General features: G+C 42.3%; 2 protein-coding genes across 2 annotated transcripts in view; both read left to right on the forward strand.

Moving 5' to 3' along the window:
- The window catches only part of LOC139408706 (small conductance calcium-activated potassium channel protein 2-like), a 31070-nt gene extending 19175 nt beyond the window's left edge, over positions 1–11895 (forward strand). Inside the window, exons 7-9 of the mRNA XM_071152942.1 lie at positions 1561–1569; positions 4871–4976; positions 9674–11895. Of these exons, the coding sequence (XP_071009043.1) occupies positions 1561–1569; positions 4871–4976; positions 9674–9949 (391 nt within the window). The 3' untranslated portion in view covers positions 9950–11895. The remainder of the gene's footprint in view (positions 1–1560; positions 1570–4870; positions 4977–9673) is intronic.
- Positions 11896–12802: 907 nt separating this feature from the next.
- Positions 12803–16350, forward strand: LOC139408707 (developmentally-regulated GTP-binding protein 1-like). The gene is made up of 9 exons (XM_071152943.1): positions 12803–13033; positions 13562–13685; positions 13790–13965; positions 14322–14391; positions 14485–14654; positions 14817–14947; positions 15142–15309; positions 15458–15580; positions 15999–16350. Exons 1-9 carry the CDS (start codon positions 12995–12997, stop codon positions 16096–16098), a joined length of 1101 nt encoding a protein of 366 aa, XP_071009044.1. The 5' UTR covers positions 12803–12994; the 3' UTR covers positions 16099–16350.
- The last annotated feature ends 939 nt before the right edge of the window (positions 16351–17289 follow it).

Consider the following 17289-nt stretch of genomic DNA (forward strand, 5'->3'; position numbering starts at 1 on the left):
AGAGGAGTTGTGGTTCAGAAAGCACCTCCTGGTGTGTGTTAAGTGATGCCTGTGGCCTCAGCTGCAGGGTTCAGCTCCAAGTGTGGGCTGCCTGGGAGGATGTACATACACAGTATGTTGGGAGGAGTCAGTGGCCACAGAGAGAGTGTGCCTGGGAGCATGCTCATCCCTCAAATGGAGCTGTAATTGCATTAGTGGAAACCAAGAATGTTCTCAGGGCAGGTCTGCCAGTTTTGACTAGCAGAAGCGACTTTTCTAGCAGGTTCGGATAATTAATGTGTTGGTCAGGAAAATTAACGTGGCAGGTTAGGAGAATTAGGTTAGGGTTAGGAAAATAATTAGGATTAGCTAAAATTGTCCCTGATGCAACTCGAACATACCTAGCTACAACCAAGCCTGTCCTGAGAACAGTCTTGGTTTGCTCTAATGCGATGCTGCTCAAGTGGAGGGCTGGAGAGGGGTCAGTGACCTGTCTTGAAGCAATAGTGGTGGGAAAGTATAAATAATCCCTATGCTTCCTCCTCTGGCCTGAGCCATATCAATCGCCCTGTAAGATCCTCCACCAATAGCATTTAGGGGACAGGTCCGAGGGGAGGAGGAGGTAACTTTGTTATTTTTCCATGGTCTCTGCAGTGTCCCTGGTGAAAACCAAGATAAATGTTAGCTAGAGAACGTATCAGACTGCCACGGCTGTCTGTCTGGTCATTGGTTCGCTCAGTGAGGCTGGTCTGACAGTGCTGCATGTCTGATAAACTGGGCCGGTCTGTCGGGGAGGATTAGGACAGGACCTCGGGGAGTAGCTAGCAGGGGCCAGATCAGAATAATGTGACAGGAATATTGAAGTCTTAAACCCCATGATTCCTTGGTTATCTGTGGTGAGGCATAGCTGTGAGGTAAAAAGATACTGCTGCCTCCCGAGAGGCGCAGTGGTCTAAGGCACTGCATCGCAGTGCTAGCTGTGCCACTAGAGATCCTGGTTTGAGTCCAGGCTTTGTTGCAGCCGGCCGCGACCGGGAGACCCATGGGGTGGTGCACAATTGGCCCAGCATAGTCCGGGTTAGGGGAGGGTTTGGCCGGCAGAGATGTTCTTGTCCCATTGTGCACTAGCAACTCCTGTGGCGGGCAAGGCGCAATGCACGCTGACACGGTCGCCAGGTGTACGGTGTTTCCTCCGACACATTTGTACGGCTGGTTAAGCGGACAGTGAGTCTTGGCTGGGTTGTGTTTTGGAGGACGCACGGCTCTCGACCTTCGCATCTCCCGAGTCCGTACAGGAGTTGCAGCGATGGGACAAGACTGTAACTACCAATTGGATACCACGAAATTGGTGAGAAAAAGGGGCAAAAAAAAAAAAAAAATGCTGCTCATAGTGATGATGGTATTAAGTGGACGTTAGTGTTGTTGTTATTCAAAATGGCAGCAGTGAGATTCAGGTTGCAGTACCCAGGCCTGAACTGGAGACTGATCCTGCCATCTGGACGCATTTATCTGATGTTGTAATAATTCATTTGTCTATTTTATGTTTCCTTTTTTTCCCGTTTGTGTCGCCCAATGCAATAGAGCTCGAAAGTAAGTCTTCGCCTCACATGTAGCTACAGAAATGTTGTGTGCATGCAAATGAGAGCTTGCTTTTTTGACTCAGTGATGTGAGAAAAATGACACTCCTTCATTTGATAAGTGAAATTCATACCATAGCTCCACATTTTGATTTCCCATCGAGTAATGATTGATCACACAATGGCACATAATGTACATTTGTCAGGAACACCCTATTTCATTTTATATAGTTACACAACACCGTTAAGATTTCTATTTGTCTTTTAGATCATTACCTGAACAACATGAGGATTAGGCCAAAATAAGTTAATAGGATGAACTAGTGACTAGCCTACAAAAACTCAGCATGGTATATTTAGACAAGTAAGACCTCTCGATCAATTCCGCCCTACTTTTCTTCTGTCAAAGCGTTACACATCTGCCAATTAAACATCAATGCTCATGTTCCCATGGATCTTCCTTTGATGAATTTCAATTATGGGTGATGGAGGGTGTTATTCTTTCCATTGTTGCATGAATGTGAAGAGAATTTGATATTTAATCAGAAAGCAAGCCACTGATTAAACTCCAATAAACTGTGCTTTCATGAACCGAAGGATGACCGCTAGTGCTTGAGGAGAGGAGAGGCTTGCTGTAATAACTACAGAATAGAATCAGGTCAATGTTTACTCCCCCTATCAATCTGCCTTGGCTACATTAGCTAGGGCTTGGGGTCATCTTTCGCCTTGTGAAACCATTGTGACGTCTGCTACAGTTGCATTCCCTCCATTTCTCTCTTGGATGACTGGTAGCAACAAAGACAGTGGCCATTATGAATGCGCCAGTAGAATTCACAGATTTATTGAACCTTTATTTACCCAGTTAGTTTCATTGAGATAAAATCTATTTTGCAACAGAGACCTGGTATGTAGCTCATAGCTGCACCGAGGTAGCCACACTCTCCTTAGTCTAGTGTAATGGCCTTAGTTTATCACATTGGTGTGACCCATTTGTCTAGCTACAACTAGCATGATGCATGTACACAGCCAGATGTTCTACAATATGTTGGAGGAGATGAGAGGATTATTTGGCAGGCACACAGACCATCCTCTGTATAATGCAGTTTGACAGTCCCCTGGAGTCTGCGCCTATCCAGGAGGCAGGGATAGAGGTAGGAGGGAGGTTGATGTATAGAAGGAAGTGGGACAGGAAGCAGCATGCGTCCGTTAGCTTGGTAGCTCAGTGGAGGTGTGAGACAGGGACACGACCTTAGAGGGGAAGGTCGGGTTAAGCCTCCGGGATCTTGTCCTGCTTTAAAGATATTGTGCTGTAACTGACACGTCATGAATCCCAGTAGTCAGGCAGACACAGCCGGGGCAGGGCAGAGTCGGGCTGCAGAACGGCCTGTCCATTACACTGAAGACCATTTAGGATCAGTCTTTTCACAGCGAGGTAAACAGGGGTCATGACAAAGAGAGCTTCCCAGAGAAAATCTATGGTGCAGCACTACTGAGATTGCCTTAAAGAATTCAAAAGGGCATTGAAAAGCTTAGCATAGCTGTTTTCCCCCTGATGAATAGCAAAGCAGTTAAGCACCAATTGAAAGACCAGGACCGCACAGGAACACTGAATCACAGAAGGACATAGAATATTGAGTATGAGTGGGCAGGATGCTTTCACATTCTGACCCCAGCTTCCTGCCTGCCTTGTTCATCAACACCATTTGACAGCTATTGGTCATCCAACCGTGAAATGCAGAATTCTGACAAGTCTTACATCTCAACTGCACAAACATTTTAATATTGATTCTCTCATGTCTTTCACTCTGGTACCTTTTTTCCTTTCAATTTGCCAGATTACTTGAACAATAAAAGTGCTATTTTTGCAATAACATTGGCTAGTTGTTATGGAATGTGCTTCTTTTGGACCATACAGCTACCCCTCACTAGCTGTTGAGGCATCGTCCTTTGCCTGTAGTGTCCTTCAGTGGCTCCTGTAGTGCCCCTTGTTGCTCTGTCATCTAGCTCCACACATTTCTGCCTTTGTATTGGAATGCCTAACAATGATGCTCCATTGCATGAGACTAGATGAATCTGGGCCTATTAGCAGAGGGTCCCTGAAGACCCTTCGTGTTCTCCTCCTTGTTCTATGGTGCTGTACACCCTCAAATTCACACAGTCTAATTAGAGCCGCTAACTCAAAGCCCATCTCATCAGTTTATACAATTAGTCTGAGAGCATTGGGTTTTATCTGAAAGAAAAAGCTGGTCACAAGGGCTATGTTACTGTCATGCCTCCAGCTCACTGTGTGTGTTGGTCTCATTCTGATTTAGCATGCAAAACGGGTGGTTGCAGGGGGGGGGGGCTCTTGATATCCTGAGTACAGTTGCTGTTTTTGACTCCCCAGTGAGTGTGGGTGATAAACATTTGCTCTAGTAGCCTAATTAAACCGGAGATTTGAATTATTTAAGCCAGCTGTATGGATTAAAGCAAGTTACTAATTTCACTCTGTCTCTTGAAGAAGTGTATTTTTGTGTTTTTAACTGGTCTGCATCACCAAGACAGAAAGGCCTCATACCAGCTGGATGAGTTTCTCACTATGTAACAATGTAGCATATCACTGTTAGTAACTAGGTCATTTTACATAAGATACAGTACCAGGTGGAGGTTCTCTTTGATCAATAACTGGTATACGACATAAAGCTGCAACTTTACTGTAATCGTTGTTATCCCTTTTATGATACATTTTATTCATTTTATCATTAAATTATATTTTACAATGCTGTATTTATGTTGAACAATGAATTAATACCTGCTTTTGTGTAGAGTTTGGCTATCACAGCACTTTAGTTGGAATAGCAAAGTGTTTTTCTATTTTGAGAATGAAAATGATCTTACTTGAAGGTGGATTAAATAATTCACGAGAATCAAACAGAGAAACGTCTTCCAGGTGTTTGGATGAAGCTTTTAGCATGTGTATAAATGTTTGCTATGGTTAGAAAACCAGGTCCCGCGACTTATGATAGTTTATATACTGCATTAATCGTTTATTTCAGCTAAATCCCATTGCAACAGATTGTATCTACCTAGTTGAGCCCTTGTATATGTCTTTGTTTCTAGAGTTCAGGGGCTGGAGATTTACTGCAGTAATAGACACATTCTCCTCTCTGGCAGCTTCTCCACTCCGTGGTCTTCACTTGCATGCAGTCAATCAAACTGTCTGAAACCAATCCTGCATTCTCTACACACATCCTGTGCATGTCCTAGGAGTGAGTGCTCTCTGTGTGTATTCCTTCTGTGTGCACAGATCTGTTAAACCCATCTTTACCGAATAGATACATTTATTGGGTTCTGAATGGTCTTCTGTTCAGATTGAGAAGTGTTAAAATGGAGCAACGCAAGCTGAATGACCAAGCAAACTCACTAGTGGACCTTGCAAAGGTAAGCTGGACTGACAAACGTCACATATTCCAGTTTATTTTGGTTGTGAAGTTTGGTTGTGCATTTGGATTGATCTCTATCTAACCCACTTTTTGATTTGAAGGATTCCATGTGATACATGTGATATCAATGCATTGGGGGAATTAATAACACATTTTCATATAAACAAACAAAGTCTACAGGTGTCAAATAAACAGACTTTCCATATGAATGTTAAGAGGAACCAGTTGTGTAATGTCATTGAAAGACAATAAGATGCATTATATTTCTACTTCTTGAACTGGGTGCAGGACAGCCTGGTCCCAGATCTGTTTGTGCTCTTGCCAACTCATTGGCATGACAAGGAGTTGGCATGATAGCACATTAAACAGACTGGCTCTCAGGCTAGATGCAGGAATGTTGTTGGTGGAAACATGCAGTATCTTGGTTTCAAAGATTATAGAACGATATACATACTGTCAGGGGTGGTTTAGGAGGGGGGGGGGGGGGGGGGATCCCTATGGGAACCCTCCAATGTAGATTCCTTGAATTCAGTGCATTTGTACATGTCAAAATGAATAATGAAAATGAACTACATGTAAAACTGCACATTTTTGCATGTCAAAATAACTTCCCAGAGGGAACCTGGTTTCATCAGGTTCCCTCCATTTCCACCCCTTGTTGTAGGTGAAAACCTACAGCATCTTTGTTTTAAAGATTATATAAAGGAATGCATATTATTTTATGAGATCAGGATACCCATCCTGATAGGTACGTCAAACTAATTTACCTTTAGGTTTGGTTTCCCAGACTTAGATTAAGCCTAGTCCTGGATTAAAAAGCATGGTCAAGGAGAGTCTTGAAATGGCTTTTTAGTCCAGGAGTTTTCTTAATCAGTGTCTGGGAAACCACCCTTTGGTGGTATTGAACACATTGCTATCTTTCAGCAAATCTCTCTTTGGTGGTGATCTTGTGATAACAGACATTGACACACCTTAGGGAAAGACTAAGCAGAGAGCTAGCCTGAAGCAACAAAAAAAATACAGTATACTAACCTGGAAAGGGAGACACGCTGTGAGTCTGATGTGAGGATTCAGCCAGAAACAATGACAGAGGAAGGGAGAGAGAGAGGACTGACATTCAAATGTCCACCACGGTCAAATTGGTTTCAGGCCACCATGCCACAAAATACATTAGTTAGCTAATATCACCCTATCACAGAGTGCTATGAAGGCTCACAGTGAGTTAGGAGAGGGTTAAGATTGGGGAAGATAACAAGTACAGCCCATTCGGCCATCTTTAATCAATGTCATAAGTGGCTCTCGCCATCAGAGGGCAGCATAGCATTAATCATCACAGTACATGAGCTCCCCGTAGATAGATGGAGATGTATGATGGAACTTAAAATAACTTTGGCAGCTGCATAGCCTTTGCAAAGCTATGAGAAATCCCTCACATAGCAGTGGTTTCCCTACAGTTGTAGCAATTTCGGGCAGAACATAAAGTAGTTGGGGCTCCCGAGTGGCGCAGCGGTCAAAGGCACTGCATCTCAGTGCTTGAGGCGCCACTACAGACACCCTGGTTCAAATCCAAGCTGTATCACAGCCGACTGTGATTGGGAGTCCCGTAGGGCGGTGCAGAATTGGCCCAGCGTCATGGGTTTTGCTGATGTAGGCTGTCATTGAAATAAGAGTTTGTTCTTAACTGACTTGCCTAAATAAATAAATATATTAATACAGGATACATTAATAGTGTGGTAGGTCTACAATTACAGTATCCTAAACACTTTTTTTCAGCATTTGTCCTCAAATGAATTACCATTTCATTAATGAAAATGCAGGATATTTATTTATTACATTTTATTTAAATGTTCTACACTTTGATTTACGGAGTCAGTTGGTAGTCATTATAATTTCAGCTACTTGGGGTTTTGGGTATACATTGGGTCAAAGGCCTATGTATACCCACACGTCCAGCTTCCTGGACCCAGTGTCGGCTAAATCTGGGTCAGTGAAATCAGCCCACAATTACACAAGCATTTTTGTGCCTCAATTGAATATACTTACAGTCCCAGTCTACCCTTCACTGACTTCTGGTCATATTTTATTAGTGTTATATTATAAAGATTTAATGCATTCCCAGTTTAATTTGTTTATGATTAACAGAGGCATACTCTTGACTCAGTTAATCTACAGTTGAAGTTGGAAGTTTACATACACTTAGGTTGGAGTCATTAAAACTCGTTTTTCAACCACTCCACAAATTTCTTGTTAAACAAACTATAGTTTTGGCAAGTCGGTTAGGACATCTACTTTGTGCATGACACAAGTAATTTTTCCTACAATTATTTACAGACAGATTATTTCACTTATAATTCACTGTATCACAATTCCAGTGGGTCAGAAGTTTACATACACTAAGTTGACTGTGCCTTTAAACAGCTTGGAAAATTCCAGAAAATGATGTCATGGCTTTAGAAGCTTCTGATAGGCTAATTGACATAATTTGAGTCAATTGGAGGTGTACCTGTGGATGTATTTCAAGGCCTACCTTTAAACTCAGTGCCTCTTGCTTGACATCATGGGAAAATCAACAGAAATCAGCCAAGATTGCAGAAAAACAATTGTAGACCTCCACAAGTCTGGTTCATCCTTGGGAGCAATTTCCAAACGCCTGAAGGTACCACGTTCATCTGTACAAACAATAGTACGCAAGTATGAACACCATGGGATCAGTGACTCAGCTACACCAGCTCTGTCAGGAGGAATGGGCCAAAATTCACCCAACTTATTGTGCGAAGCGTGTAGAAGGCTACCCAAAACGTTTGACCCAAGTTAAACAATTTAAAGGAAATGCTACCAAATACTAATTGAGTTTATGTAAACTTCTGACCCACTGGGAATGTGATGAAAGAAATAAAAGCTGAAATGAATCATTCTTTCTGCTATTATTTTGACATTTCACATTTTTTAAATAAAGTGGTGATCCTAACTGACCCAAGACCAGGGAATGTTTACTAGGATTAAATGTCAGGAATTGTGAAACTGAGTTTAAATGTAGTTGGCTAAGGTGTATGTAAACTTCCGACTTCAACTGTATGTGTCTATCCACAATTCACTTCTTACAGAGAGAGGCTCAGATTGGTTTTGGCAGGGCAATAACTCTAAATGTTGCATTTTGCTGTCGCCTCAAGGTCCCATCCTTATTTTCGTGAATTCAGAGGCAACCATAAAATTGGTTGCTCATTTCATGGACTATACATCAAGGTTTCCGATATAGATTTAATCTCTCTAAGCATATAAATTCTAAATTCCTTGATCATCTGTGGAAAATTATTTTATTTTAAAACATCATAGGACGTGATGAGTTGTTGTGGTAGTGATGCAACCTAGCGAAACGTTATCTGCCTCAGTTGGAGTGTCAGTGGTGAATAGCTGTCAGTGTTGTTTTGGTCCTCAGTGGATCACTGTGATTCTAAACAAGCCACCCAACCCATTATTCCTGCCCCAAATGAGAAAAGGACAAGATGAATGATGGATAGCATTGGCCACAGGCTGGCAGTGATTACTTTCATAGTGAACATTAGCTCGGTACACAGCAGCCCTCACTCCCACTCTCCAGCCCCCACAGAACTGGATATCTCACTGTTTGATAACATGCCATGTCTCGAGAGGAAGAGGATCAACTTCCTGGCGCAGAAGTTAGTAAGTGTATACAGCAGAATTTCTCTGCAAGTTATCAATTCATATTTGATTTGCTCATCTTCAGCATCCGGTTTTCCCACTGGGCACAGACATCCATTCAACGTCTATTCCACGTTCGTTCAACATATTTTCATTGAGATGACATGGACACAACGTTGATTCAACCAGTGTGTGCCCAGTGGGTTGTTTGTTGTGATGATGAACCTCTGTAAAATTTTAATTAGGCTACCTGTGTCCAGACACTATTTGTTATATTATGTTGATCTGTCTCTGTCTACATTGACTCAGCTGTGCGTTTCTAACACTTTTTATCACAGTGAATAATCATTTCGTTTTGGAGGGCACTTTAAGAGGGTTCTCTTTTCAACAGTCACCGAGACAGTTGTGTTGTATCCCTTTTGTCTGAGAATAGCTGTAGACTGAGTTCAGTTCTGACAGGAGTGCAAACTAATAGCCTGTAAAAATCAACATCTCCAGGGAACAGTTTAGTGTTGTAGTGGGAAACAGTAGCATGATTAGATACTTAGAATGATGCAACCCATGATCAAATGAATCACAAGCTGTATCTAGTTAGTAGTATCAATTTCATGCTCTCTCTCTTCTCAGCTGAGGGGCAACTCCTAACTTCCATTTCAGTGAAGTTTTCACTTAGCCTTTTGACATCAATGCATGACTAAGTGAAGATTTGACTAAGTCAGGATTTGCCCCTCAATTGTCTCAAATGCACTGTTGCCATGTGTGTCTGTCTATGTGTATTCTTGTGATGTCTTTGTTTTGTTCTCTTCGTCGCTGCTGTCTTCGCCTCTGGACAGATCGTCATTGTAAATAAGAATTTGTTCTTATTTATTGACTTGCCTGTGTAAATAAAGGTTCATAAAATATGCAAAATAAGGTAAATAAAACAAATAAATAATTGTACAACTGCCTGCAACCTCTCTAGCCTAAAGCACCCCGTGCTCTGGGAGCCTCTCACCCTCTTACTCTGACTGTGAGTCTCTCCTCCTCCTCCTCCAGACTCAGAACATCATGTATGACCTGATCTCAGACCTGAACGAGAGAGGGGAGGACATGGAGAAGAGGATCGCCATGCTGGAGACCAAGCTGGAGACTCTGCTGGGGAACCTGCAAGCCCTGCCAGGACTCATCAGCCAGGTCATCAGCCAGCAGCACAGGGACTTCCTGGAGGTGCAGCTCCAGCCATACGACAAACACAGCCCTGAGCGCTCACAGTCTGTCTCCAGACGGAGGTCGTCCTCCACGGCACCACCCACCTCCTCCGAGAGCAGCTAGAGTCCAAGTGGAACACCTACAAAGAAGACTTTTGCCATCATATGGCCAGGTTGCATTTATTGTAAAGCCTTTCAATAAGTGTTATCCAAATTCTGATGACAGAATCCAAGGTACCGGGACAATGGATTTTAAACTGATGCTGTTTGTTTTTTATTATCTCAAAAGATGTTGTTTTCCTTGCTCTGGTGACAGGACTGTAGAAAAATATGCTTTCCTCAGTAAAAACTATTAGGCCTATCGATGGGGGCTGTGATCAGAACTATACTCCATCTCTATGCAGAGGTAGCCAGTTTTAGGACAGCAAGGTTACCGGCCGGGTGTAAAGATATGGCACGAAAATAGTGCTTCTTCTCACAGACTTTGTGCTTCCGCTGGCTTGATTCAGATGCCGTGTTCCTTAAAGCAAGCTGAGAAATCAACGGACCTGTCAATCAGCAAGCATTACAGCAATACTTTTTATTGAGGAAAAAGTATTTGGTGGAGATGAATGAACTGCAGACAGAGGGCAGCACAAGAAGGCACCCACATACTGTCACTCAGAGGTACCATATGCAGCTTGAAATATGAGGAAAAAACATATATCTTTTAGGTTAGAAACAGCATCAACTATAGTGTTTTTTTGTTGATGTTGCTGAGTGCCCCTGTAGAATGAGTATTTTTGGGGCCACACTGCAAACAATTTAGTCCTCTAATCAAAATGAATGCATCTAAATCTGTACTTGCACTTACTTTTTAATCAATGCACTTCAATACTGACTGACATATTATATACATTTTTGTTGCTCCTTAAAATAAGAATAATTTAGATGTTTGGGCATGGATTTATGGTCAATGCGCAATTAATAAATTGTGAATTAGTGAGGGTGACTCAAGTCAAAGCCCTCATGCTATGTACCACAAAGGGACCTCAATATCAAACTGCTAGGCTACTGAAATGAATACTTTCAATTATCACAAACACAGTTTGTTCTTTCCTCAAAATATCTCAACTCTTGTCCTGGAGGCACTTAGTATTTATACTGTTTTTTGCCTCAGCTGAGCAATGCTAGTTGGTTGCAATGCAAACCAATAACTCACAAGAACTGTAACTCACTTTTAAAAGAAAATTCATATTTTTATATGTTCATGAGGATAAGCACACCTCCGCACACCTCTTACAATATATGTCTTTCACACAATATTTACAAGCAAATGATGATGGAGAGATATGAACAGAATAAACGATGCAACATGTTGCATAGGTCGAGATGAAATCCAGCATATTCAACATATCTTCCAGTAAACCTCCAGGACCAGGGTTAAGAAACCATGTTGAAGAGCCTCCCATCATCCCTACCATGATCAGGCCTGTCTTGTTTCTGAAATGATAGCTTACTTCAGAAGAGGTTCAATATATCTCTTTCAAAAACCATAGGAATATACATTGTTAGTTCAAGAGGAATGTATAGAAGATGATATAGCAACTTACTGTGTGATCACTAACCACATATCCTTAATAATGAGTGGTGGTTATCAGATTGAGAAGTAAAATGTCAAAACCTAACTGCAAAAAAAGTAATCTCTGACACATATAATTGTGAAAATATTGTATGTGCTCAAGATTATAGCATTATTATCAACAAAGCTTCGTAACTTTGTTTTAAACAGCAATAGCTTGGCCACTGGCCAGTCACAAAGGGAAATAAAGGTAACCTTCCACCATTTATGCACATTTTGGCAATATGCACCCTCCCTCCTGCAAGGTTTTTAGAAGTTAAAGGAGTGTGCCACATTCATCTGATGGGCACTTATCTAGTCAACTTTCTGCAATGACCTTGTCCAACCAACCAAAAGCTCAATCCCATCTACAGTGTTGAATGTACTGTTGTTGGTATTAGAGCTTTAAAACACTGACAGTCGATCCAGAAATTTTAGCAACATAGATACTTTTGAGATATTATGTACTGTATGCGATAGAAATATTAAACAATAAAAACTACTATTTACCAGATGCGTGTGCATTACTAAGACCATCCATTTGACTGGAGAGAGAGGGGGGAGGCACGGATGGAAAGAAAGAGAGAGACAGGGACGGCCTGAAGGAGGGAGGGAGGGAAGGAGAGAGAGACGGGGACGGGAGGGAGGGAGGGAGAGAGCGAACGAGAGAGAGAGCAAGCGAGAGAGAGAGAGCGAACGAAAGAGAGTGGGGGCAGACGGACGGAAGGAGGAAGGAGAGACAGGGACGTACTGAGAGGGAAAGAGGGGGGGAGAGCGGGGAGAGAGAGGGGGTGGGGGGGACGAGAGGAGGTGGGGGGGACGAGAGGAGGGAGGGAAGGAGAGAGAGAGAGAGAGAGACGGGGACGGACGGAAGGAGGGAGGGAGGGCACGAGAGAGAGATGGGATGGACTGAGGGAAGGAGGGGGAGAGAGAGAGAGACAGAGAGAGAGGGGGGGTGGGGGGGACGAGAGGAGGGGGGGAAGGGGAGAGAGAGAGACGGGGACGGACAGAAGGAGGGAAGGAGGGAGGGAGGGCACGAGAGAGAGATGGGATGGACTGAGGGAAGGAGGGGGAGAGAGAAAGAGAGAGAGAGAATTATGTGCGTGTGTTGAATTATGCAGCGTCAGATACATTTCATTTATGATTTGTCAAAACCAAGCATGAATCTTGTATTTGAAATGTGTTAAATTATATAATTTCTGCAACATTCATGTCATTGCTGTTGCACGAAATATGTCATGTCAGCTAACTTGTTTTATTTGTATTTTTGTATTCCTTTTTTTATGCCAGATAGCAAATAAAAAATCTGCAAACTACTTCATTCCAGTAGGTGGCGCCAACTACAACGCCTTTTCTGAGTTTGCCCAGTATGCCATCGAGTTTCTTTGGTTTGCTTCCCTCTTCCTCCTCGCGAGAGCCGCCAAGACCCCAGCCACAGGTTGAAAGCATGGGTGCTAGCTGTTGCTAGCTAGTTTTGAATGATTGCGTGATAAAACTACAACATTTTAAAACTTTGCTATTAAACTTGTTTAATCGTTATAGTGATATCATCTAAGGACCAGCTACAAGATGAGTTTACTCGCTAAAATAGCAGAAATTGAGGCCGAGGTAAGTTCGTTAACGTTCGCGAATGCTAGCTAACGCGTTAGCTGTGAATCACATTTTTGTTTGGCCAATTGACTAGATGGCTAGCTAGTTGGCTAAATTTAACTTGGCTAATCAAGGCCTTACAATGGATTTCTCCTTTTAAAAAATGAATAGAACCATAATATGATGTCAGACACCTGAGTTTGAGCATAGCTGTGTGTTATTGTGCTTTTAATGTAAGCTAGTGGGTACTGTAAATTAGCTAGCTAACGTTATATTGTTGGCAGGGTAACAAACTAGCTATTTAAACACCAGTAGCATGCTAACCGGCGCCGGTACGTATAGAACCACGCCGGAGTTCCCCAGCTTTGACAGATTGTAATTCACCCCGGTGTCGTGATGACAATGTTTTCTTTGTGATCAGTCGAAAGCCAGCCATCGCAATAACTTGGCTCTGGACAAGTAGGCCTAGCTAATATTATAGTTCTGGCTGTTGTCGTATTGTGTTGAATATGAATGATTTAAACATCCTCTGTCTGTGTTGGGTAGATGGCTCGGACTCAAAAGAACAAGGCCACGTCTAACCACTTGGGGCTGCTCAAAGCTCGTCTGGCCAAGATGAGGAGAGAACTTATCACACCAAAGGGAGGCAGTGGAGGAGGCACAGGGGAAGGTGAGTCCTGACTCGTGATCATCATATTTTGTGTCGATAAATTGAGGTGGACAAAATCTTGTCATATTGTAATAAATACTAATGTGTCACTCTTTGTTGTATAGGTTTTGATGTGGCAAAAACAGGTGATGCCCGTATCGGGTTTGTAGGATTCCCCTCAGTGGGCAAGTCTACTTTGCTAAGTAACCTGGCAGGGGTGTACTCTGAGGTGGCGGCCTATGAGTTCACCACCCTCACCACAGTACCAGGAGTGATCCGCTACAAGGGTGCCAAAATACAGGTACTTTATGTGCATACTACACCTCAGCTTAAAGGGAAAATCCACTCTAAAACTATGTGGAACTTTCAAGAAGACAAGTATCACTTCCACATCATCATGCTTCTTGAAAGTCCAATATCTTGAAAACTTGACTGCTGATGTGTAAAACATTTTGGGACTGTATCAACAGGGGACTAATGAAGAAAATACCTAAATATGTATTTTGGATGGAGTTTTCCTTTATGGCCAATAGAGGACAATATGTACTAACAGTGATAATTGGTATTTTTGCTACTTGTAATTTTTACTTAATTTGTGGTTGTTTTGCAGGAGATGTTTCAGTATTTGTATGTTTATTCCACTTTTGTGTCTCCAAGCTCCTGGATCTCCCAGGTATCATCGAGGGGGCCAAAGATGGCAAGGGTAGAGGACGACAGGTCATCGCAGGTGAGAGCCATCAGTGAATCATCAGAACCATACACAAACATGTCACAATCACACCTTGAAGGTAGTTTGTAACTGTGGTCTTTCTTTTCCCAGTGGCTCGAACCTGCAACCTGATCCTCATAGTGTTGGATGTTCTAAAGCCTCTGGGCCACAAGAAGCTGATTGAACACGAGCTGGAGGGCTTTGGAATCCGCCTCAACAAGAAGCCGCCCAACATCGGCTTCAAGAAGAAGGACAAAGGAGGCATCAACTTCACCGTCACAGTACGTCTGTTTAATACATCACTTTCACGTCCAGCACAACCTGTTCCCATTTCTCTCTCTCTTCACAGCTCTCTATCTCTGGAAGTAGTTTCTTCTTTTATCCCTCTCATTTGATTTCAATGGGCTTACGCTGGTGTTCTTCCTTTCTTGCTCCTTCTCCAGTGTCCACAGAGTGAGCTGGACGGTGACGCAGTGAAGAGCATCCTGGCCGAGTACAAGATCCACAACGCTGACATCACCCTGCGCAGTGACTCCACGGCTGATGACCTCATCGACGTGGTGGAGGGAAACCGGTAAGCAGCTGAGCACTTCTACAAACTCAGGGATGTACTTTTTTATTGAGTTTTTTTTATTCTTAATCCTCAATGAATCAATGATTGGATCCAATCTATAACCCCAAGCCAAAGTCCCGCTATACCGCATTCAAAGTAAGGTCAACGCTCCCCTACAGACCTGCTGACATAACAGTTCTGTTTAATCCCACCAGAGTGTACATCCCCTGCATTTATGTGCTCAACAAAATTGACCAGATCTCCATTGAAGAGCTGGACATCATCTACAAGGTGCCCCACTGCGTGCCCATCTCTGCCCACTCCCGCTGGAATTTTGATGACCTTCTGGAGAAGATGTGGGACTACTTGCACCTAGTGCGCATGTAAGGAAATACACTCAACTTAACAGCCCTTAGATGGGACATTGGAACCCTATATGAAACATAATTCCTATTACACACAGAACTGTTTTGTACTACTTGGATAAATGTTGTTTTTGTGAATTAATCATTTGAATGTGTTGTCCCCCAGATACACCAAACCCAAAGGCCAGCTTCCTGACTACACGTCTCCAGTTGTTCTACCTACTGAACATACTGCAGTGGAAGACTTCTGTTTGAAGATTCATAAAAGCCTCCTCAAAGAATTAAAATAGTGAGTACTATACTGTTGATGAATGGCTTTTGTGCATCTTGTTGAATTTTTTGAAAAGACTGGGGTTCACTCCCAGTATTTAACTGATTTAAAGCCACAATCAGTAAATCAATAATTAACTTTAAAACAACTATACTGTATAAAAACTATATATATAACATTTATCATAAAAAAAACAATTACATTCAAAATTCACATGGGTACCCAATTCTGATATGTTTTCCTGTAATTGGTCTTTTGACCAATCACATCACATGATCTGATTGGTCAAAAGACCAATTAGTGAAAAAAAGATCAGAATTGGGCTGCCTGTTTAAAAGCAGCCTTAGCTGCCACTGTGTCCAGCACACAGACAAATATGATTCAATGTTGCAGCTGGTTGGTATTGTTCTAACACTCCGTCTTCCTGTCTTTTCAGTGCTCTGGTGTGGGGTGCTTCAGTGAAACACAACCCCCAGAAGGTGGGAAAAGACCATGTCATGGAGGATGAGGACGTTATCCAGCTGGTGAAAAAGTAAAAAGATTCCTGATTGCTTAATTTTCTCATCACAGGAAATTGTCTGCTGCTCATGAAGACCCCTCTCAAACATATCCACGAGAACATCTGTGTCTTGTGGTTCTCAATTTTATTTTGGAATTTGAAAAACAGAAAAGAAAAAATATGAATGTCCATGTTGCGTTTACCTCTCATTTATGCCGACATGTGATTCATTAAATCCATCGAAGAGTATTATCCTTGAATCTCAAAAATATCAAATAAACACCATAAATATGACTTATGGGATTGCCTTTTATTTTACATCATGTCATTGGGTTTATGCCTTGAAAGATGCACTGTAATTACAATGTTGAACAACAGTGACACATATAACTTCAAAACATTCACATTTCCCTTACAAAATCCTGCCCCAGTTACATGGGTGTGTCCTGCTCCATCTCTGTACTTTCAATGGTGAGAGACTGTTCTTATGAAACGTTCTTATTTTCTTTAACTTATTTTTTACATAATGTTGCTGCTACTGTATCTTATGAGAAAAAAATAACTTATGGACATCAGGACTGCGATTTGCTCACCACAAACTTCCCTTTAACGAGTCTGACGAGCCCAACGTGAATGACATACTGCTTTTCCGGGAACAGTCCCAGATCCCCGTAGCACTCATGTCTGTAGCCATGAAGTGCTTTGAAAGGCTGGTCATGGCTAAAATCAACACTATTATTCCAGAAACCCTAGACCCACTCCAATTTGCATACCGCCCTAACAGATATGATGCAATCTCTATTGCACTCCACACTGCCCTTTCCCACCTGGTCAAAAGGAATACCTAAACTCAGCAAAAAAAGAAACGTCCCTTTTTCAGGACCCTGCCTTTCAAAGATAATTGGTAAAAATCCAAATAACGTCACAGATCTTAATTCTAAAGGGTTTAAACACTGTTTCCCATGCTTGTTCAATGAACCATAAACAATTCATGAACATACACCTGTGGAACGGTCATTAAGACACTAACAGCTTACAGACGGTAGGCAATTAAGGTCACAGTTATAAAACTTAGGACACTTAAGAGGCCTTTCTACTGACTCTGAAAAACACCAAAAGAAAGATGCCCAGTATCCCTGCTCATCTGCGTGAACATGCCTTAGGCGTGCTGCAAGGAGGCATGAGGACTTCAGATGTGGCCAGGGCAATAAATTGCAATGCCCGTATT

The sequence above is a fragment of the Oncorhynchus clarkii genome, chromosome 5 (assembly GCF_045791955.1).
Source record: "Oncorhynchus clarkii lewisi isolate Uvic-CL-2024 chromosome 5, UVic_Ocla_1.0, whole genome shotgun sequence".
Classification (NCBI taxonomy): Eukaryota; Metazoa; Chordata; class Actinopteri; order Salmoniformes; family Salmonidae; genus Oncorhynchus; species Oncorhynchus clarkii.